Genomic DNA, 24,560 nt, shown 5'->3' with positions numbered 1-24,560 from the left:
TGGGACTCAACAGAACTACCAGTTGGATTGTAATCAATGATAATCAATTCTTAGAAGGGACAAAATTGAGGTTTGCTGCAAAGGTATCATCTGAGAGACAGGAAAGAATTGAAAGATTTCACCAAGGAATCAGATATATGGATAGGAAGAGAGAGAAATAAGCAAGGACGTCTTGAATTTGAGTACTAGTGTAAAGTAGGTAAATAGTAAGTTGGCAACCTATTGTACGTCATTCCGGAGTTTTATCAGCCATTTAAAATCAGGTGAGAAATAACAAGATAGCTGATTTGCCGGCATTTCTTTCAGAATACTGCACTGCCCAAATAACCTTCAAGCAAGGGACCATCAGACATGAAAATTAGGGCACAATAACTTGAGGGCTACTTGTCTTTAGACCAACAAATCAAAGCCAAATTAGTAAATAGACAGTGTTGGGAAAAAGTCTGACGTTTTGGAATAGAATCCATGGAGAAAGATCAAGAACAACAGCTTTGTTTTCTTTTGAAAAGGGGGAACTTTGAAATACATCTAGTTGAAGTTTCAAGATGGTGAAGAAAATAATACATCCCAATAAATTTTTACAGTGGTAAAGAGTTCCATTTAACAATGAGAATGTTTTCAGTTAAAAGCTAGGTTGATGGTGGTAGATTGATAGAATATAGTACTGGATATGACCATTGAAGTAGAAGGGTCCTGACCCAAAATGTCAACTTTCCTGCTCCTCTGATGCTGCCTGGCCTGCTGTGTTCATCCAGCTCCACACTGTGTTATCTCTGACTGCAGCATCTGCAGTTCTCACTACCTCTCAAGGAATGTTAGGATGTTTTCCTGGAAAGACTGAGGAAAACCCATTTAGGAGAGGCTAATGTTCCAAAGGAAATAGACCTCTTGAGCCTATTGTTTTCAAAAAGTACAATTCAATAACTTTTTAGGGGAGGGCTTTGAAGCAGTTGACATTAATGCATTGAGACATTTCAATATACTTTTGGCCTGAGAGAGACTCAGGGTAAAGGCATGAAGACTGGGGTGAACTCAATCAATAATGCATCGTTTGTCAATCTTCATGTTACTCCTGATGGAGATATTCTCATCACTCAACAGTTCCTAAACATTGAAATAAATGAATAAGGATGCAAAATAAATTATAGAAGTCCTGAAAATGGCAAAGCTTTCAAGAGTCATAAGGGATTCAAACAATACCTGAAGAGAGATGTAAAACAGGTGGGACTTGTTGCTCATTAAACCACAAGGCAATGACCATTTCCAAGGAACAGACTATGGTGCAGAGTGCATAACTAATAATCTGGGACATGATGTTATGTTGGGTACATTTCTATTGGATATGACCCTTTGTGGTGATCTGATGCAGGATGAAGATCTTAAGAAATGACAGTGTTGCCTTGTTTAGATGTTCCTGACAGTTCTGGAGAGTGAAAGTATGTTTTCCTTCTCCACTCAGGGCCTATACCATCAGCATACTCCAAAACTGTTCATTCTCTCGCACGTTCAATGATTCTTTTTCCCCACATGCAAATTCTCAATCATGGTCAACGGTTTCTGAGTGGAGAATGCTAGTTTGGAGTGGAGGACATAAGTAATGAGGTTTTTTCTTCCCCACAAATTTTTTTCCTTACTTTTCATCCAGTTCTGTTGATGCTGGGTTCCCTCTGGCACCAAAACCCACCTTCTTTGGCAGTGGGCTACTCAACTGCAGGGGAATTCTGAGCTGAAGCAGACCTGCCCTTAATCCAAGATCACGCAGTAGGAGTTCCTGCATGGTATTGGGAGTGGATCCTGTCCACTTTTCTCTTTCTCTAGCTCAGGGTTACAGAAGGTCACCTGAATTAGGTCTTACCAGAAATAAAGCCGTGATCTTTATGGTTGTTATACTCCACTCCCATGTCCTATTATTCACTGAGGAACAACCAAGGAACACTAAAGAGTCACAATTCAAATTGCCTAGGGTTGGAGATGGCAGACAGCAGGGTTTGGGGTAGAACCTGCACTAAACTAGGGTTCCATTCAGTTTCCCCCAAATTCTGCTGGAGTGGGAGAAGGGGGAGCAGCATGATCTTTGGTTCATTCCTTACCAGGTCAAAGGGAGTTGTTGGGCCTTTCTTTAAAGGGTCCCAACCACAGTAATGACTCCTGGCAGCAGCAATGCGTGCCAGGAGAAAGATGGAGTGTATTTTATCATCAAAGTTTGCTGCTCATTGGAAATGAAGAGAATATTTTTGCCTATTGTTTCTTTGGACCTGTGATGAACTTTGGAAACACGTTTGTGGGTGTTTTGAGGCTGCTTCATCTCCCAGTAGATGGTTCTGCATCTCAGGTTTGAACCACATTACAGGCCATTACCAGTGAGTAGAGACCAGGGGGTCCAGTTTTAAATTCTGGAGAGAACTCCAATGGGATCCTCATGTATTGTGTGAGCTGTAGGAGCTCACTAAACCCCAAAAATACAGGTGATTATAGCCTATGGAATGAGTCTTGTGGCCTGTCAGAATGTTAAGTGTCACTGATAAGTGTAAATTTTCCTGTGACTTCAGACTGTATGAAAACCACAACCAAACAGGTTAACCCTGTTGGGCTCAGTGTTATTCCTGGATGAAATGAGAAAGATTCCCATCCATTCTGGCTGGTCATTGGCTGATGGATGAGTGAGTGGTTGTTGAACATGACAACATAGGCTATTGGTTACATAAATGTATTAAAAAAAACTGCTGCTTTGTCTTGGAAACCATTGTAATGGACTCTGTTTCCAGGGAAGGTTTTCCCACATGCTTCTCATTGCACTCCTCAATTTCTTAGAAACAGTTTATCTTGTGGATTGCCTTGGTTGTCGGGATTACAAGCCTGTTATAAATGAGCATCATAAATTCTAACCTGGCAGAGATGTGGCTGCTAAAACTGGCAGGTTCTGAATTACTGACGACTGTGGAGCCACATAAAATCAGCATCGCCGGTTCATGCTAGACTTGTCTGTGTTGGCAGTTTCATTAGCCCACAATGTCTAAATACTCATGCAGGAAGGAATTGGTTTTTATGGCGATACTAAAGATGGCATTACTTATACCCAGGGCCTGGAAACAAAATGTTACAATACTGTTCAACTGTCCACCTAATTCTGTATTTGATTAAGTCCATTTAAGTGCCTTTTTCTTCTTGTAAAGTTCTGGGAAACCAACTTTAACCTCAGACAAAATACAGTCTTTGATTTGTTTTTTTCCTAAATTTACACACTTTGTCAATTCTCTAAGTTGTTTCCAACTTCTGACCTATTGAACTAATCTGATGCCATCACGTCCCCCACCCCTTTCAACCTCAAACTCCCAGCCTGGTTTTGTGCAATTGGTCTGATCGTTCCCCTTGGAAACTTAACCTAGAGCTTTACATTTCATGTTCTATTTAAATCAAGTAATTTAACAGTTACAAATAAACAGACAAATTAATTAATTAAAATCACAGAATGGAATTTTCCGCAAGGATATTAATGAGTGGGCTACCAGTGAGACTCAGTCCTAAATGGGATGGCATCACACCATGTGATGTTCAATTACACAGTCTCTTTTGAATTCTGTTCACTTCACATTCATGACTTGAATGTGTTTTGTTTGTTGACCAGGTTGCCACATTTGTTAGAACAGCAGACAATAGAGTTTCACACCATTGCCCTGGGCAGGTGGGGTGTGAGTTTAATGTCGTCTGCTTGATGGAACTGTGGTGAGGGATAGGCTTAAAATCGAAACTGATGGGTACTTACTGCCGTGCCCCTGTGGATCTCTGCTCACCACCATTTTGGAATTTTCACGTGGGCAAAGCACCAGATGTCAGTGGGAGGCGCTATAGCACACGGTGTTATGGTAGACTTGGAGCCAGAGTCTCTCTAACGTACGTAGGGCATCCAGAAGGCAACCCCCACCCTCCGAGGACAATTGTAACTAAATACAGAGGAAGATGATGCACAGTTGACACTTTGTTTTCTGACTGATACTGAAGAGAAACAGGCTCTGGGACAATGACTTGGGTCCCTGCCTCAGCCATAAGGCCTTGTTTCCTGCACCTCACCCACCCTGTGCCTTCCCTTACCATCCTGATATGTTCCCATGCTGCCAGCTGTACCATCCTAAGGCTGGTGAGCTGCAGCAGTTGGCAATAAGCACCTGCTCGACTGATGTGTGCGGACAAGGTCCATTCGAAAAATGAACCTCCTATGGTCCATGGTCGCCTTGAGTCCTCCCATCCCCCCGATTACATCCCTCTGTACTAGAGCAGAGCATCATCCCCATTCCCTAGGAATTTTTTTGAGGGCACAGCAACCTGACAAATTCCTTGCAGATTCCGGTAGATTACTCCACATGGCTGAATCAGTCACATCTTCATCTCCACAGGAGGCCGAACCTTACATAAAGTAAATCTGGATCTAACTGTTATTTTTTTTTGTTGTTGTTGCTGTTATTGGTGCTGCCTACAATTCGACAGTAAACTATCCAGGAGAAAGGGCAGGCTGCTGGAGAGGACCTGTATTCGGCAGCAGCCCCTTGTGAACCGTCTCACAAACTGAAAAATCTGGACATTGCAACATGCTGCCTGGTGGAAAGTTCAAAGTGCGTGCTGTACTCCAGACAACTCATGCCCTTCCATTGGCAAGACCATGCCACCAGCTCTGACTGCACGCAAGCCAAACTGATAGGGTTAGAGATTGAGGGAAACCACATTAACAACGGGTTACCTCTGACCTGCATTGTCTAGTCAGGTAATCAAACTCCGGTTGAGTTAAAGTTTAGCTTCACCTGTTCTTGAAGCACAAAGAGTAGGGTCACATCTGGTGACTCTTGGTTAATTGTGGAGTCAGGCCCACCTTCGGCAGGCTTTGCGTGTACAAACCGTTCTCTTCGCGCATCTCCGTTCACCCAGTCACACAGACGAGCTGTTTACTGAGCTGTGGTGTACAATAGCCATGCTTTGTTTGTTGAGGCTCCGGTTGCCATGCTGCTGCTAATGCAATGAGCGTTTCGATCGAGCAAACTCCAACAGAGTGCACATGCAGTGGGTTCACACTGACCTCCGCCGGGTTCGGAGGCGCTGGCTGAAGCTTGGGTATCCAAGGGAAGTGGTGCTTCCAGGGGAGGAGAAGGCAAAGTTCTCTTGTGCACTCAATGACATCTCTTCCACCTTGAAGGAGATGGAGTTGAAGTAAACCGGGTTGGTGTGGGCTCTAAAGGAGCAAGGGTGCAATCCATTGCGGCTTTCAAAATCCTGAGATCTGTAGCACATACAGGAGCAAAGAGATCCGACGTCAGAGACAGGGTCTGGCAAACTCTCACGCCTGATCTCCACCTCGCCCTCCATCAGGGGGATCAGATTGCTCCTACTGCGGCCTTCCTCCAAGGGCAGCAGTACGGTGCTCCTGCTCTGAATGTCCTCTCCGATGGCCATAGCCGCATCCCTATTCCCGGCACGTTCCTCTGCATCTCTCTTCTCGTCTTCTGAATTCATGGTGAGGAACCTCAAGACCACTAGGTTGAGGAAGGCTCCAATCACAGTCAGTCCAACGAGAATGTACATAAAACTGAATGCCACGTATGGAGGCCTCTTCTGCAACGCTTCATTGTTCTGCAGAGCCACAAAATCCCCAAATCCAATGGTGGTAAGAGTGATAAAGCAGTAATAATACGCATGGAAGAAGGTCCAATCCTCAAAGTGTGCGAATGCTGCTGCTCCAATGCAGAGGGTTCCCAGGCAGGAAAAGAAACCAACTGTTACCATGTTCTCCATGGAGACCTCAGTCTTCTTCATTCCAAGGCATTTCTTTATCCTTTTCAGCAGGTACCTGACAAAGGTGTTCATGCGCTCGCCTAGACTCTGGAACATCACCAGGGTCAGTGGAATGCCCAAAACTGCATAAAACATACAGAAGGCTTTGCCAGCATTGGTGCCTGGAGCTGCATGGCCATAACCTGGTGTGAGAGAACAGAAAGAAGACCAACTGTTAGTTACATGCTTGTCTTGCATGCACACTGCTGTCATTTTAATGATTCAACCAACTAGTGTACTGTCTCTAAACCATTACAAAACAGAATGATCTTCACTTTAGAACAGAGTTTGCACATTTATCTGATCACAAAGAAATGGCCCAGCTCTCCTAAACCAACGAGGGCTGACAACAAACATAATTCTAGCTCCATGTCCCTGTTAAATGAACAGGTGTGGAGCTCAGTGAGGACAGAACCACAGGGATAGAAAGAGGGTGTTCATCCTCTTCAGCCCGATCCACTCAGAAAGTATGGGGAAGGGGCAGGAAAGTGGAGTTGAGGATTATCAGATCAGCTATGATTTCATTGAATGCTGGAGAACACTTGATGGGTTGAATGGCCTACGTTTGCTCCTATGTCTTATGGCCATATGATCATACTCAATTAAGGTGTAACCAATCTGTACCTCAACTTCATTTATCTGTCTTTCCTACATTTACCCTTACCCTATGAAAGACCATCAACACTCCAACCAATTCTCCAGTATCCATAGGGAAATGAGTTTTGGATTTCCATTAGCTTTGGTCTGAAATAATGCTTCCTGAATTCACCCCTGAATGGCTCAGCTCAAATCTTATCATTATGATCACGAGAATTAGACCATTCAGCCCATCGAGTCTGCTCTGCTATTCAATCACCGCTGATATGTTTCTCAACCCCATTCTCCTGCCTTCTCCCTGACCTCTTTGTCCTTGACCTCTAGCCACCCCCAGCAGAGTAGTTAGTTTCATTGTATCCACCCCATAAAATCCCTCTATCAACATGACTATGTCAGTCTGGACTAAACAATGTCCTGGAGTCATGGATTAATACAGCATTATAACAGGTGGACAGGAGATGGATCATGGTGTTGTCTTGAACGGAATAGTTCAGTTGTGAAGAGAAACCAGATAGGCTTGCATTGTTTTCTTTAGTGCAGAGAAAGCTGAAAAGGGACATTTTAAAAAACTTCATTTACAGACAAAACAAGGCTAGACCAGCATTTACTGCCCATCCCTAATTGCCCAGAGGGCAATTATGACTCAACCTGTGGGTCTGGAGTCACATGAAGGCCAGACCAGGTAAGGAAGGCAGTTGCCTTCTCCAAAAGGGTTATTCCAATAATTGTGAATGGATACATGGCCATCATTAGTCTCTTAATTCCAGTTTTCTTTTGCTGAATTCAAATTCCACCAGCTGCTATGGTGGGATTCAAACCCTGGTGCCCAGAACATTTCCTAAATCTCTGGATTAACAATCCAGCGATAATACTACTAGGCCATTGCCTCTATCTGGCTGAGGTGCAAAAATTTGTGAGATGCATGGATAGGTAGATAGGGAGAAACATTTCCACTTTAGTAGAGGGGGCAATGACCAGAAGCTGCAGTTCTAAGGTAAGGAACAGGAGGTTTAGAGGGGATTTGAGGAATTTTTTTGAGGGTTTTGGGTATCTGGAACTCATTGCTTGAAAGGGTGGTAGGGGCAGGAACCCTTGACACATTTAGATAAACACTTGAAACACCATAGCATACAAAGCCAAGGGCACATGCTAGAAAATGGGATTAGATTAAATTGATGCTTGATGACTGGTGTGGGCACGATGAGCCAAAGGGCCTCTATCTGTGCTGTAAAATCTCTGCCACTCTATGACACAGAAAGAGGCAATTTGGCCCATTGATTCTCTGCTGGCTCTGTCGAAGACCGGTTTTCCACTGAGTGCGATTCTTTTCAACTCCCAGTGTTTAATGCAGATTTCTTTTGAATCCTGAGATTGCCTCTTTATCCATCACTGCACCAGGCAATGCAGCCCAAATCTTAACTAAAAATCCAAAAAAACTGTGGATGCTGGAAATCAGAAACTGCTGGAGAAACTCAGCTAGTGTGGCAGCATCCATGCAGAGACAAACAGAATTAATGTTTCAGATCCATTGACCCTTCCTCAGAACTGACTGTAGCAAGGAAAAAGATGGTAAATATGCTGAAGACGGAGTGGGATGTGGGGTGAGGAGTAAATGACAGGTGAGAGAGAGAAAAACAGTTGGGTAGACAAAGGAATGGAGAAAGATCAGCCTGGGAGAATAAATAGCTGCTAATGGGGAGCGTTAGTGGTTGACAGCGGGTTTGCAATAGATGCTGCCAGACCTGCTGAGTTTTTTCCAGCAATTTCTGTTTTTTGTTTCTGATTCCCAGCATCTGCTGCTCTTTGAGTTTTGTTTTTGGGTTCCAGGGTATCTTGGCAAGAACAGGAATTGCTGGAGAAACTCAGCAGGTCTGGCAGCATCTGTGCAGAGAGAAACAGAGTTAACATTTCGGGTCCAGTGACTCTTCTTCAGAACTAAACTAACTGTTTAATAAAATCAATTCTCTTCATGTATCCTCTAGATTCTTTTTTTGCCAATCATCAAAAATCCATGCTGCCTTGTTATTGATCCTTCAGCTACCATAAGCAAATCCTCTTGATTTACTCTATCAACACCCTTCACCATTTTAAACACGTCTAATAACGCCCCATTTAGCTTTCACTGATCTAAGGAGTTTAGCCCCTCTCAGCCTCACCCCACAATCAATCGAGACCAGCACATGAAAAGTATCTGCTCACAGTTCTGTGCTGCAGTCATCAACCATTTACTTACAAAATATAAGGAAAGTGCAGAAAGAATGACATGCCAAAAAGGAAGATTAATTTACAAATTGAGATCTTCCATTTGGGAAACATGGAATAAAGCAGCCATGGCTGTCTCAACTGAGTTGCTATGACAGACACCCTGACACTTTACAAGCTATTGCCTTCTGATTTTGTGAAATTATTACATCGATTTGAAGTGGAGATTTGGGTGTTTTTAAAACACTGAAGTAGTAATTGAGCCGATGATTGTAACAAAAATATTATTGCAAGAATGAAATAATACCATTGAGATATGCTGTAAACATTCAGATAACTGCTTTAACAGCTCTCCAGAGACAGACATTCTGTTTAATAATTGTATAAAGCCCTTCTTCACACCACATCTTTTTAATAGTTTCATAATAGGTATTCATTTGTAATATAACTCAATTTCTTTTTTCCCCAATTTCCTTCCAGTTGCTTCATTCCCTTCTCGAAGTGTTTTTTTTAAAATTTTATAAGGAATATTTCTAAACAGCTATAATGTACAAGTAACACTTATTCACTTGTGACAGTTGTTGGGAATTCTGCTGTGCTGTGCACCACAGCTTAAACTTTTCCAGTCCTCTTGCACCCATCAGTTTTCACCCGGAAACATTGTTCATTTAACCTCTCCATATGTCTCTCCACTGTAAATACCAAAGGCAACAGTAGACCCAAAGCTAACTCACTGGTTGAGACACAGCAGAGATTCTGACTCAAGAGTCAGAGGTAGCGCTCATATGGATTGTGACTGTTTTGAAACAACCTCAATGGATAAGTTGGTCTTTTCTTATCTCTCTTGTTTGCATGTTTGTAACTTTCTAGCCTGAATCTTGCTGAGAAGATAACCATGTTTTTGAAGTCTTCATCTTGCACTCATCAGGACAGACACAAGAATGTCAAAGTTCAGAAAGTCACAATAATTTATAATAGAGGAGAAAAGGGTGCTCATTGGTTAGCAGGTCGACTGTGATTGACTAACTGCGTTTCCATGGAGAAAGCAATGGGGTTCCCCAAGACCCTGCAAGATCCATCCCCATGATCAACAAAAATAAAAACATAAGAACTAGGAGCAGGGGTACATCATTCAGCTCGTCAAGCCTGTTCCAACATTTAATATTGGAATAACTGCACAGAGGCTGGTATCCCATCACTAAGTCACACTTTATTTGCATGGGCACAGTACACTAGCTATGCCAGCCCTCAAAGTCAGTAGACTCTGAATTCCCGATTGGCCCAGATCAAGGATCTCATAGTCAATAAGATCCACCTGGTTACAACCAATACAAATACAATTATGGCTGATCTCATGTCAGCCTCTACTTTCCCGCCTGCTCCTCATAACCCTTCAACTCATTACTAATTAAAAGTCTATCTGATCCTTACATTCAGTCACTATGCCAGCATCTACTGCACTCTGAGGTATTCCCAGATTTACAACCCTTTCAGAGAAATAATTTCTCCTCATGTCTGTTTTAAATCTGTTGCCCCTAGCTTAAAACTATGACCTCTCATTGTAGATTGCCTGAGGGGAAACATCCTGTCTACATCTACTTTGAAAGCTTAGATACCTTGATTAGATCTCCTCTCATTCTTCAATTGAGCAAGTATCGGCCTAAACTGCTCAATCTGTCTTCATAAGACAAACCTTTCATCTCTGGAATCAATCTCATGAACCCTCCCTTAACTGCATCCAATGCAACTACATCCATCCTTGAGATCAGGTTCCAAAACTATGCATTGTTTATAAAAAGGCACAGGGCTTGGATCATATTTCTTTTGCTTGCAGACTCTGCAAACTGGGAACACAATCACAGTTTAAAGGGAAAATAGAAGTCTCTACAGGTGATAGAATACAGCCAGCAGCCAAAGATATTGGATGACAGTTTATTCTGTGATATTAGACACTATGTTCTAGAGAGGTTGATGTTATCATCACAAGGAACACAATTGAGAAATAAACAGACATTCACAACAGAGTGAATGAAATAGCTTCATGCGCAGAGCACCTGCTCATAACCTTAGGATGCTCCAAGGCTCTTTGGCAGCTAATTTAGTACTTATGAAGCATAATATAGGAATTACAGAAGTTAATTTATACACGGCAAGGTCCCACAAACAATAAACTGTTGAACACATTAAATGTTTCAGAGATGTTAGTTCAGAGATATATATTACCACGATATGAAATAATATTCCCTTGCTCTTTTTCAAATACCCATTGGATCTTTTATTACCAAGTGAAAGTGTACACTTGATCTCAGTTTAACATCTCATCTCATAGAGTCATAGCGTCATACAGCACGGAAACAGACCCTTTAGTCCAAATCATTCAGGTAGACAATAATCCCAAACTAAACTAGCCCCATTTGCCTGCATTTGGCCCACATCCCTCTAAATCTTTCCTATTCATGTACTTATCCAAATGTCTTTTAAATGCTGTAACTGTACCTGCATTGACCCCTTCCTCTGGCAGTTCATACCAAACAGGTCCCTTTTAATTCTTTCTCCTCTCACATTAAAAATAAGACCCTAGTTTTGAACTCAGCTACCCTAGGGAAAAGATCTTTGCCATTCACCTTATCTATGCCCCTCATGATTTAATAAACTTCTATAAGGTCACCCCTCAACTTCCTATGGTCCAGTCAAAAAAGTCCCAGCATATCCAACCTCTCTTTATAACTCAAACACACTGGTCCTGGCAGCATGCTGGTAAACCTTTCCTGAATCCTCTGCAATTAAATAATATTCTTCATGTAGCAAGACAATCAGAGCTGAACATAGTACTCAAAAAATAGCCTCACCAATGTCCTGTACAATCTCCTATATTCATTTTTCAGAGCAATGAAGGCAAGTGTGCTAAATGCCTTCTTAACCAGCCTATGTACCTGTGAAGCAACATTGATCCCCTAGGTCTCTCTGTTCAACAACCCTACCCAGGGCCCTGCCATTAACTGTATAAGTCCTGCCCTTGTTAGTTTTACCAAAATGGAATATCTTGCATTTATCCAAATTAAGCTCAATCTGCCACTTCTCAGCCCATTGGCCCAATCTTAGATAAACTTCTGAAAGATAGCATTACCAAAATTGTGGCATTCCCATGGTACTGATGCAAATTTTCAATCTGGATTGTGTAGTCAAGTATCCAGACTAGGATCTAAATGCACAACCCTCTGAGACAAAGACAACATTGCAATCCACTAACCCACAGATGAAAAATAATGGGTGTGTAAAGCATTTGTCTCCTTATTTCAGCATGTAAATATGTCAGAAGCAGCTCAGAGAATGATGGCTGGGCCAGCATTTATTGCCCAACCCTAGTTGTCCTTGAGAAGGTGGTGGTAAACTGCTGTCTTAAACTACTACAGTCCATGTGCTGTAGGTGGACCCACAATACTATTAGAAAGATAATTTCAGGATTTTGATCCAGTGATATTGAAGGTACACCGATATATTTGAATTCAATAAAATCTGGAATCATAAAAAGTTTCTAGTCTAATCGTGACTATGAAACCATTGTTGTAAAAGCTCATCTGGTTCATTAATATCTTTCTGGGAAGGAAAAAAACCCTAGTCTGGCTGACATATGACTTCAGGCCCACAGCAATGTGGTTCAGTCTTAACTGCCCTCTGGGCAGTGGACAATAAACCATGGACTAGTCACTGATGCCACTACTTGTGAACAAGTTAAAAAAGATATATTTCCAAGTCAGGATGGTGAGTGGCTTTGAGGGAAATTTGCATGGGGTGGTGTTCCCCGTATCTGCTGCCCTCGTCCTTCTAGATGGAAATGGTCATGGATTTGGAAGGTGCTGTCCGAGGAGCCTTGGTAAACTACTGCAGTAGATCTTGTAGATAGTACATACTGCTGAGATTGTGTGTTGGCAGAGAGAGTGGATGTTTGTGGATGTGGTGCCAATCGAACAGGCTGCTTTGTCCTGGATGGTGTCAAGCTTCTTGAGTGTTGTTGGAGCTGCACTCATCCAGGCAAGTGAGGAGTATTCCATCTCACTCCTGACTTGTGCCTTGTAGATGGTGGACAGGCTTTGGGGAGTCAGGAGGTATGTTACTCACTACAGTATTCCTAGACATTTACCTACTCTTGTAGCTACAGTATTTACATGGCCAATCCAGTTCAGTTTCTGGTCAATCGTAAGCTCCAGGATATTGATAGTGGGAAATTCCGTGATGGTGATGCCATTAAACATCAAGGGAAGGTGATGAAATTCTCTCTTATTGGAAACATCTGACACTTAAGTGGTGTGATTTCAGCCCAAGACTGGATATTATCCATGTCTTATTGCATATGAAGTTCATCTGTCTTACCTATCAGTCTTCTTGCATTGAAATAAACGCAGTGTAATTTATCAGTCTTACCATATTCTCTGCCGTGCCTTTGCCTATGCTGACTATGTAACTTGCTTCCCTTCTCTACTGTACTATCTTCAGAGTTATTTCTATTCTCAATAATGTTTTGGGTCCAATGCTCGTTTACTAGTTTAAAGCCTCCTGAGTAGCACTAGCAAATCTCCCCACCAAGATATTGATCCTCTTCCAATTCAGGTGCAATCTGTCCTTCTTATACAGGTCACTTCTATATTTGAATCTGTATTTCAGATCCATTTTGTGTTGCTGTTAAAAAAAAATCCAGTTTGGGAAGTACATAGTGACCTTTTACTCAGCTTGACTGCTATGATTCCAGAACCAAAGCGTTTCCAATGAAGGGTCATTAACACGAGATGTTTATTCTTCCTCCCACACTGCTGCTGCATGATCTGCTGCGTATTTTCTGCATTTTTATGTCTATCCCACTGCAATGTGGCTGCCTTTGAAGAGCCTGAGCAAGCCACCCAATGGTGAATTCCCCATTCCCAAGGGAATTCACGCTGCAACCTGACTCCATAATTTAACCGTTTCATCCCCAGTGTCATTCTGCTGAATCCCCCCTGAAACTTCATTCCTCGTAACAGCTACCGAGCTACAACCAACATTGTCCTTCTGAAACACAGCAAGCAACACACCCCAAACCCTCTCTGCAACAATGGTTTCCAGTAAGCTAATTTTTAGTTGCAGATTTTTAGTGAATTAAAATTTCCCCACTTGCCATGGTGGGATTCAAACCTATGTCCCCAAATCTTCTCACTTTGCCTCAATTTTGTCATTTTTGTTTGAACTGAGGATGTATTGAGTTCAGGACATGGCAGAACCCAAACTGAGCATCAGTGGGTATGCTTTTTCTATGCAAGTGTTGACTGATAGCACTATTGATGTCCCTTTCTATCACATTGCTAATGATCACGAGAAGGCAGAATTAGCAGATTAGCAGAAGTGCTGTTATTAAAAGCATCTAAGCAGTCTTGAGTGGTTTAGAATTTAATATGAGAATAGTTCCAGAAGCAGAAAGCTGTTGCGGTGTCAGAGAGGAACCGATGTTAAGGAATAGTGAGCTGAGTTAGCAGATCGTCAAAGGTCTCAGGAAGAGAGTTAACTAAAGAAAAGAAGCAACAAGTGAATGCAGAAATTTGCTGAACATAAATCGATTAGTCATTTCACCTGATAAAGGATCTTTAATGTGACAACAATAGTGAATCCTCAGTGAGGTTTGTATGTTTATAAGGTTGTTGTGGAGGTGAAAGAGTTGAACTTTTCATTCTGGTACTTGTAATAAGACAGTTTAAAAAGTTCTTCTGTGATAATGCATAGTTTATGCTTTTTTCTTCTGTAATAAAGTGTTGTTATTTTGTTAAAAGTATATTGGCAGCCTGTGGTGAATGTGCTCAGTGACTGACCACTACAGGATACAAAAATCAAAAATAAAACCTGTAGTCTTACCAAGCCAGCTTTTATTCTAGGATTGGACCTATTCGATATTACCATCAACTGGGATCAATTGAGCTTTACTTAATTAATTGAATTGAAATTTCGTAGCTGCAATTATGGCGTTTGAACTTATGTCTCTGAATCCTTGCACGACATGCAGCTTGGTGACAGTAGTTAGATCTTTGGACCACTCAAGTCACAAGTTGAAATAGAAGTAGAGATAAGATATTGGCTTCCATAATTAAACCAATCCAGGCAGGCTTATGCTATAGGTACATTGCGTCTTAAAAATTATATTCTTTAAAATGCATGTGTTTATTCAACACATTCCATATTGAAATAACTCACATTAATATGATGTGATATAATTGTAACAATAGTACAATTATACCAAGAGTCTTGCAACAATCTGCAGATATAATGGGTATGTATCAGTACAAAGCAATGTCTACAGAACATAAACATCGGGTCCACAAGCATTAAATGACATTATTTATGTACACTGCCTATAAGGGTGATAAAGGCAGAAACCCTCACAACATTTAAGAAGTAATGTTGTATTTAAGTTGTACAGGATGTTGGTGAGGCCTCTCCTGGAGCACTGTCCCATTCTGGTCTCCCTATTACAGGAGGAATATTATTAAGCTAACACTAGGGTGTTGCTGGGAATGGAGGGTTTGAATTGTAAGGAGAAGCCGGATAGGCTGGGACATTTTTCACTGGAGCATAGAAGGTTGAAACGTGAACCTTATAGAGGTTTATGAAATCACGTGGGATACAGTTAAGGTAAATGGCAATTTCTGAAGAAGACCGGAAACGTCAGCTTTCCTGCTCCTCTGATGCTGCCTGGCCTGCTGTGTTCCTCCAGCTCTACACCTTGTTATCTCAGATTCTCCAGCATCGGCAGTTCCTACTATCTTTAAGGTAAATGGCAGGTGTCTTTTCCCAAGGGTGGGGGATTTCAAGTCTAAGGGACATATTTTTAAGGTGGGTGAGGAGAAAGATTTGTAAAAGACTTGAGGGCAATTTTTTTACGCAGAGAATGACATGTGTGTGGAATGAACTTCCAGAGGAAGTGGTGGATGTGGGTACAGTTACAATGTTTAAAACTTATTTAGATAAATACATGAATAAAAATTGTTTGGAAGGAAATGGGCCAAGTGCAGGCAGGTGAGACTAGTTTAGTCTGGGAACATGGTCAGCATGGGCTGGTTGGACCATGTTGTGTGCCTCTAAGTATTTAAATGTGTACTTGTGATGCCAAAGCATATAAGGCTATTGGCCAAGTGCTGAAAAATGGGATTAGAATACTTACGTGGTTATTTTTGACCAATGTGGATGTGATGGACCGAAGAGCTTTTTTCTGTGCTGTAGACCTCTACAGCTCTATGGTATCTTGAGCATTGTAAAACCTCTTAGGATACTTCAAAGGAGAAACAATCAAATAAAGTTGGAGTGCCAGGATCCGGGTTCAATTTCACCCTTGGGTAACTGTTTGTGTGGAGTTTGCACGTTCTCACTGTGTCTGCGTGGGTTTCCTCCAGGTGCTCCGATTTCCTCCCACAGACCAAAGATGTGCAGGTTAGGTGGATTGGCCATGCTAAATTACCCATGGTGTCCAGGGATGTGTAGGCTAGATGGGTTAGCCATGAGGAATGCAAGGTTACAGGGATGTGGTTGGTGGGGTGATGGGGTGGTGGGTCTGGGTGGGATACTGTTCGGACGGATAGTGCAGACTTGATGGGCTGAATGGCCTCTTTCTGCACTGTAGGGATCCTGCAATCAAGATCATTGACCATCAAAATTGGTCAAAGCTGTAGGTTTTAAGGAGCAGTTTATGTGCGAGCTGATAAAGTTCTCAGCTCTGCGTTGATGGATTGATGGTGCTCAACTGACTCTAGGAACTTGAGCATAAACCTCAAGGTTAACATTCTACTGCAGAACAGAGGCAGTGGTGCACTATGGTTGGAACATCATAAGTGCCATCTTTCAGATTATCTGTTAACCACCATCCTGTCTGCCCCCAGAAAGAGGGTAGAAAAGATTCCCAAAGCACTATTTTGAAGAATAGCACATTTTAAATACTTTTTGGGAACCACTGGCATGGCCAGAATCTGTTACTTGGAACACAGACAGCTTTGAGCAGATTTTGGTGGGCTATCACAGAATGGATTGCTGGGTCATTTCAGAGCTCCGTTACAAATCGCCCTCTGGATCTGGAGCTATGTGTGTGAAATGTGTGAAAAGCAACAGGTTCCCTTTCCCTAGGAGCAGAAGCAATATTTTTCTACCAGCTAGTATCACAAATCACGACAAATTCTTATGGTGCAGGAGGAGGCCATTTTGTCCATTGTGCATGTACTGACTCTTCAGGATGAGCACCATCACATTGTGCCAATCTGCTGCCTTTATCTCCATACCCTTACACACCTTTTCTATCCAAATAACCATCCAATGCCCCTCATGAATGCCTGAATTGAACCTGCGTCCACACATTTCCTGGCGTGACATTCCAGACTCTGGCTACTCGCTATGTGATGACATTTTTTTCCTCACATCACCTTTGATTCTTTTGCACATCACTTCAAATCTGTGCCTCCTCAGAGTCATAGAGCAGATAAAGGCCCCTTGGTCCACAGAGTCTGCACAGGTCAAAAACAAGCACCTGACTATTCTAATTTCACTTTCTAGCATTTGTACGTCTTGGCATCACACTGAACCACTAAATACTTCTTAAATATTACGTAGGTTTCTGCTTCTACCTTCCCCACACACAGCGAATTCCAGATTCCTACCACCTCTGGGTGCAAAATATTTTTCTCCAATCCCCTCTAAACCTCCTGCCCGTTACCTTAAATCTGTGCCCTCCTAGTCATGGATCCCTCCACCAAGGGGAAAGCTTCTTCCTCTCTACTCTTTCTATGTCCCTTATAATTTTATACATCTCAATCACGCCCCTCTCAATCTCCTCTTCTCCATGGAAAGTAATCCCAGGCTATCCAGTCACTCTTCATAACTGAAACTCCACAACTCAAGTAACATCCTGGTAAAACTGCATCCATGGAGAGAGAGCAAGCTACTGTTTCTAGTCTAGATGGCTCTTCATCAGAGCTGAAATGAAGTGTAGAGGGGCCAGCATTTATACAAGAGTTGGGGAGGGGGTTTTGGGGGAATAGGTGTTGTGAGAGTGGTGGGGTGTAGAGTGCTGGGGGAGAAATGATGTTTATCGTTCGGATTAAATGACCAGAATGTGAGAATGGCAGAACTGTGGTGTGTCTAACTGCCAAACTGGAAAGAGAAGACAGTCCCACTGGGGTGGGGATACACGGGGAGAGAGGACATGATGGCAGAACATGTGCCAAGTAAAGTTAAAAGAAAGGAAAGAAATAGCAGTTGGTTTACAATTTGAAGGTGTTGAACTCAATATTAAGTCTAGCTGTAGAGTGCGTAGTCTGAAGATGAGATGTTTCTCCTCCAGTTTGCATTGTGATTCGCTGGAACACCGCAGCATGCTGAAGACAGACAAGTGGGTATTTCACAGGGATCGTTCCTTCCTGGACACCCTCGTCCATTCAACAACAACCAACACAATCGCCCCTTCCCACAGCACTTTTCCATGTAACTGCAGAACCAAACACAGTCTGGGTGACCGCTTTACAGAACATCTCCGGTCCGTGTGCAAGCATGACCTGACCTTCCCGTAGCCAGTCATTTTAACACAACATCCTGCTCGCATGCTCACTTGTCTGTCCTCGGCATGCTGCAGTGTTCCTGTGAATCACAGCGCAAAAATGCTCCGTCACCATGTCCTCTCTCCCCACCCATCACCCCAGTGGGACTATCTTCTCTTTCAAGTCTGACAGTTAAACACACCATTGTTCTGCCATTCTCACATTCCGACCACTTGATATGAACTACTAACATCCTTTCTCCAGCAGCACTCTACATAGATGGAGGCGATGGCCTAGTTGTATTATCGTTGGATTGTTAATCCAGAGACCCAGATAATGTTCTGGGGACCTGGGTTTGAATCCTGCCACAGCAGATGGTGGAATTTGAATTCAATAAATATCTGGAAATAAGAGTTGAATGATGACCATAAATCCATTGTTGATTATTGAGGAAAAACCCACCTGGTTCACTAATGTCCTTTAGGGAAAGAAACTACCATCCTTTCCTGGTCTGGCCTACATGTGACTCCAGATCCCCAGCAATGTGGTTGACTCTTTTTAAAAAAAAGCCCTCTGGTCAATTAGGGATGGGCAATAAATGCTGCCTGGACAGCGACACCCTCATTCCATGAATGAATAAAGAAAAAAAAACCCACCACCTCTACAACACTCTCCCCCCAACTATTGCATAAATGCTGCCCCCTCCACACTTTACATCAGCTGTGATGAAGGGTCATCTTGACTAGAAACGTTAGCTCGCTCTCTCTCCATGGATGCTGCCTGATTCGCTGTGCTCTCCAGCATTTGTTGTTTTCAGCACAGATTGCAGCATATGCAGTAACTTGCTCCTATCCTCTGCACCCTCTCCAGTGCAATCACATCCCTCCTATAATGAGGGTTCCAGAACTGCATACAATACTTTAGCTCTCATTTTTGTCCTCTTTATGAGCAGGACAGCTTCTTCCTATCTATTCTATTCAGCCTACTTGTCATTTTGAAAACCACTATCAGCCTTTTTTTCTCCAAGGAGAACAGTTCCAACTTCTTTAATCTATCCTCATAACTGAAATTTCTCCTTGCTGGAACCATTCTTATAAATCTGTTCTGCATTCTCTCCAAAGCATTCACATCTATTAGTTTCATTGCCATTATTATTGCAGCTAACATTTTTTCCCAGATTTGTTAAATTGAATTTAAATCCCTAGCTGTCATGCTGGGATTTGAACTCCTGTCTCTAAAGCATTAGCCCCAGTCTCTAGATTACATCTTCTCCAGAGGCCCTGCTAGCTGTAGCAATTTGATTCCCCAAAACAACACCATGAAAACTAAATAATCTGATCATTATCACACTGTTTGTGGGAGTTTACTGCAGGCAAATTGACAGATATCCTGATTTATACCCTTAATCAGCAATCCAGCACTCGGGGCTGTCGCAGGATCTGCTATACAAATGCAAGTTTTTCTGGTAGAGAATTAGAGAGATTTAGGGAGCTTTGGGCTTTGGCAGCTGAAGGCATGGCTGTCAAATTTCTGCAAGGTTATCTTATATTTTCTGGCTTGCACTGGTCTGTATAAAGCTGGGTGGATGCGATACAGCATTAATACAAATTAGCAACATTCTGGGTAGGTACTTATCAAAGCTACCCGGGCATATACGGCAGGGATACAGCAGTTAGATCAGTAACTGCAGTATAACTGTCTTCTAAAGAAGAGGGTCCTGCGAATTATGTCAGCTTTAATGTGAACCTAGAGGTGTAATTTCTTTCCCTCCAAATCTTTCTCTCTCTCAAAGAGAGCTGGGGTTAATCAGATTTTGTATTTCAGAATCAGCCTCGTTCAAGTAAATCTATTCCCAGAAGATTAATGGTGTCTATTAAGTGGGCAGCAATGTCTGTTTAAGAGAGTGTCAGTGCCGGCTGTTTATTAACAGCCTCCTTTATGTCATTGCTGTTCGTGCCTTAATCATCAGGTGCAGCAGTAAAATACCACAGCTGAAATTTTCTATAAAACACAAGCTATTAAATAAGTTCTAATCAAACAGCAGTGGTGATCTGTTGAAGGGCAGATCCTCTACTCATTTCTTCATGCCTCGTGGATCTTGTGATTTCCTTATCAGTTACTAAAAAGAGCCTCCCACTTATAATTTCAACTTCTGAAACTTCATCACTCTCTTTCTTAGTTTCTTCTTGGTCTCGAATTTTCCTGCAGCAAGTTCGTAGCCTCAGAATGTGGCCAATCCAATGTTGTTGGTTGCTTGATGATATTCATGAACAACCTTACCCTCTCCACTATCCCGAGAAGATCTTCATTGCTCCTTGTTTTCTCTAATGACGCAGACTTTCCAACGTTTTTGTCTCTGAATATCTGCTTCACTCATGGCTCATGTTTCAAGCCCATAGAACAAAGCCCTCCAAATCAGTGACAAAGCAGCATTGGCCTGCTGTGTTCATCCTGCTCTGCACCTTGTTGTCCCCCTCCAAATCAGTGACTGATTCATACTTTCCTTAAGATCTTAATTCATTCTGAGAAGAGACATATGAATCGGGAGATATCATTCAGCCTCTCAAACCTGCTCCTCCATTGAATCAGATCATGGCTGATCTAATTGCAGTCTTAAGTCCATTTTCTTGTCTAACCTCACAAGCCTTGACTCCTTTGTCAATCAAGAATCTGTCTAACCCTTGCGGTAAATCGCCTTACGTTAGAAGATGAATTCTATACTATTGCTATTATGATTGCTATCTTTATAACAGTGACAGCATTCTGCCAAGGTGAATTGCAGGTGGTTAAATTGTGGTACAAAAATAGAAAATGCTGGAGAAACTCAGCAGGTCTGGTCGCATTTGTACAGGGAGAAAAACAGACATGGCTTGAAAGCAAGTCAAAAGTCCGCAGGGTAACACAGCTTGCAGATTCCAGCCACGCAGTATCTCTGGTCAATTTGACACACGACATGGATGTCACTGGAAAAGCAGAAGCCAATACCTCCACCCAAGCGGCATTCCCTGAACAGAATAAACACCATTCATTAAATGCCAAGACTGACACAAGTACAAGTACAAATATCATCCCTTTGCTTATCTGACTTGAGATGTACTCAGGAAACTGCCACAATGTGGGGCAGTTCACACACAAGATAAGCTGATTTCTTACAATGGGTCTGACATCCCACAAATTGGTGTCACAAATCTTAAATTCAAAACACCTCCTAGTGCTGGACAACTAAAACTTCTAAGTTGTTGACACAGCAGGAACTTCTATCATTGGTCTACCAGCATGCCATGGTCTATATTAACCTGCATTACTATGATCCAGGAGGTAACAAACAGTTCAATTCCAACACCAAATATTCCAAGCACTGAAATGACACATTTTGTTGAGCCAATCAACACTCTCCTCTCAAACGGCATAAATGTTGTTTTCTCTCTACTTTGGTATTTCTTGTAAATTGTCCTGCTGAGTGCAAGATGAGATTCCTCAATAAAATTACTTGTTTCAGCAGAAATCAAGTTCTATACTACCAAATGAATATTTCTAGCAAAAATGCTTTATTATCCTGCAATGTGTTCTTCGATATTATGATCTGACCATGATAGAAGTAGAGGCATCCCAGGAAGCCCCTGGAAAGTGTATTATAGGATGACAAGAGCATCGTGTTTCGCTCTGAAGTCCTTGCACCAGCTCATTGTCAAAAGAGAAACTCTCACTTTAGGTTTTGATGTACAGAGGTACCTATTGGGTAATTATTTCATTGTTCACACTGACCATAAGCTATTGGAAATAGTCTGTTCAAAACATTACAGGTGCACCTCCACTATTACAGATCTAAGAACATGATTTCACAGAACAATACGAACTTGGCTCTCGGATGATCATTTCTGATGATCATGGCTGACTCCCAAGTGACATTAAGTACAAAGCTATTCCTCTAGACCCATAAATGAATATTGTTGAAGCTGAGTGAGAAGATAAAAGTGGTTCACGTGTGGAATGAATTTCCAGAGGAAGTGGTGGATGCGGGTACACTTACAACGTTTAAGAAGCATTTGGATAAGTACACGAATAAGAAATGTTTGAAGGGACATGAGCCAAATGCGGGCAGATGGGACTAGTTTAGTTTGAGATTATGGTCAGCATGATTGCACTCAGGGGTCTGTTTCTACACTGTATTCTCTATAATCTCCATTTGATTTGATTTATTGTCATGTATATCTAAGTACAGTGAAAAGCTTTGTTTGCGAGCAGTACAGGCAGATCTTGTAAGCAAGGACATAAAGATCATAGGGTGAAGAAAACTTGGCCAAAGTGAGGCATGCAGGTTGCACCGCACAGGATGTGTGCGAGGCAAGATCACCATTAACAAGATCAACATTATTTGAAGTTAGAGAATCCATTCATCAGTCTAATAACGGCAGGGAAGAAGCAGTTCTTGAATCTGTTGGTGCGTGTGTTCAAGCTTCTTTCTCTTCTGCCTGACGGAAGAGGTGTAGGAGATCATTACCGGGGTGCAATGGGTCTTTGATGTTGGCCACCTTTCTGCGGCAGCGAGCCGTGTAAATAGAGTCTATGGATGGGAGGTTGGTTTCTGTGATGGTCTGAGCTGTGCACACCACCTTCAGTAATTTCTTACGGTCCTGGGCAGAGCAGTTGCTGTACCAGGCCATGATGCACCCAGACAGTATGCTTTCAATGGTGCATCTGTAAAAGTTGGTGAGGGACTGTATGGACATGCCAAATTTCCTGAGCTGCCTGATGAAGAAGAGGCGTTGTTGTGCCTTCTTGGCCATTACATCTACATGGGAAGTCCAGGGCAGGTTGTCTGTTATTGTCACTGCTAGAAAGTGGAGGCTCTTCACCCTCTCAACCTCAGCTCCATTGGTTTAGATAGGGACATGGGCTCCTTCTTTCTTTCTGAGGTCAATGGTGAGCTCTTCAGTTTTGCTGGCATTGAGAGCAAGGTTGCTCTCATTGCACCATGTCACCAAGCCCTCTATCTCCTTTCTACATTCTGACTCATCGTTGTTTGATATCCGTCCTACCACGGTGCTGTCGTCAGCAAACTTATCCACTTTGATCTCATGCATTTTGATCACAGCCAAATAGAGCAGGTTCAGCAAGCCGTATTTGAAGATATCCTGCTGCAACAGCTCAAGAGGATGATCATCAGTGCACGGCCTCGACACATTCAGTTTTGGTCTCCCTACCCAAGAGGCAACATTCCTGCCGAAAGGAAGTGCAGCAGAGATTCAAAAGAAAGAAACAAAGAACTGTGGATACTGGAAATCAAAAGCATAATTAGAAATTGCTGGAAAAGCTCAGCACGTCTGGCAGCAGCCGTGGAGAGAAAGCAGAGTTAACGTTTCGGGCCCAGTGACCCTTCTTCAGTGGAGATTCACTAGGCTGACAGCAAGGTTGGCAGGATTGATCCATGAGGAGAAATTAGTTCAGCTGGGCCTGTATTCACTAGAGTTTAGAAAAACGAGAGGGCATCTGATTGAAACGTGGAAAAATTCTAACAGAGGTGGACAAACAAGTTGCAGGGAGGATGTTTTGCCTGATTGAGGAGTCTGAACCAGGGGACAGAGTCTCAGCATATGGGGTACACCATTTAGGACTGAGGTGAGGGAACATTTCTTTACTCAAAGGCTGGTGAACCTTTGGGACTGTCTACCATAGGAAGCTGTGGAGACCAAGCTGCTGAATATACTCAAGAAAGAGATAAATAAGTTTTTAAGATTTTCAAATCATCGAGAGTTGTGGAGCACAAGTAGGAATGTGGTGTTGAAATAGAGGATCAGCCATGATTATATTGAATGGTGAATTAGGCTCAATGAGCCAATGACATATTCCTGCTCATAACTTTAGTGTAACTTTATATCTGTCTGACACATCCCTGTGTAAGCATCACCTTCCTGGCCATTCAGAAATGAACTAGGAATGTAACATTCAGAAGCAAACATGACTACCCCATAAGCTTGAGACTGAAATATTTTTAACCATAGACACATTGGTCAAATGGGTGCAGAGAAGAAACAAGACATTGGCACATGAAACGATCTATTGGCTTGGCATCAAAAAGGACATTGATCAACTGACGAAATCACATGAAATATGTCAAACCATCAACTTTAGCAATTGCGAGAATCTCCCAGTCCACATAAGATTCTTCCTGAGCTGTGGAGTGACATTATAACCAATATGTTCTATGTCCAAAGATATAATTACATTCTGATGAGCGATTATTTCACCAAATTTCCTTTCTGAGGCAAATCAACGTGTGAAGGTTGCTGACACATTAACCGCAATGTGTATCATCGGTGGTTGGTGTTCCTCAACAAATTCTGTCTGACAACATTCCAGAATAAGTTAGTGCACCCTTTCAAGTTATATGCATGGAGTGGGGTTTCC

The 24,560-nt window shown here is 42.3% G+C and overlaps 1 protein-coding gene across 1 annotated transcript in view; it reads right to left on the bottom strand.

Moving 5' to 3' along the window:
- Nucleotides 1–5,055: 5,055 nt before the first annotated feature.
- LOC109920065 (potassium channel subfamily K member 9-like) overlaps nt 5,056–24,560 on the bottom strand; it is a 56,209-nt gene continuing 36,704 nt past the window's right edge. Inside the window, exons 2-3 of the mRNA XM_048608442.1 lie at nt 5,437–5,960; nt 5,056–5,340 (exon numbers count right to left, since the gene is read on the bottom strand). Of these exons, the coding sequence (XP_048464399.1) occupies nt 5,056–5,340; nt 5,437–5,960 (809 nt within the window). The remainder of the gene's footprint in view (nt 5,341–5,436; nt 5,961–24,560) is intronic.

Source organism: Rhincodon typus, chromosome 19 (assembly GCF_021869965.1).
Source record: "Rhincodon typus isolate 14 chromosome 19, sRhiTyp1.1, whole genome shotgun sequence".
NCBI lineage: Eukaryota > Metazoa > Chordata > Chondrichthyes > Orectolobiformes > Rhincodontidae > Rhincodon > Rhincodon typus.
The sequence above is the reverse complement of the archived record's forward strand: the minus strand, read 5'-3'. Positions and strand labels throughout refer to the sequence as shown.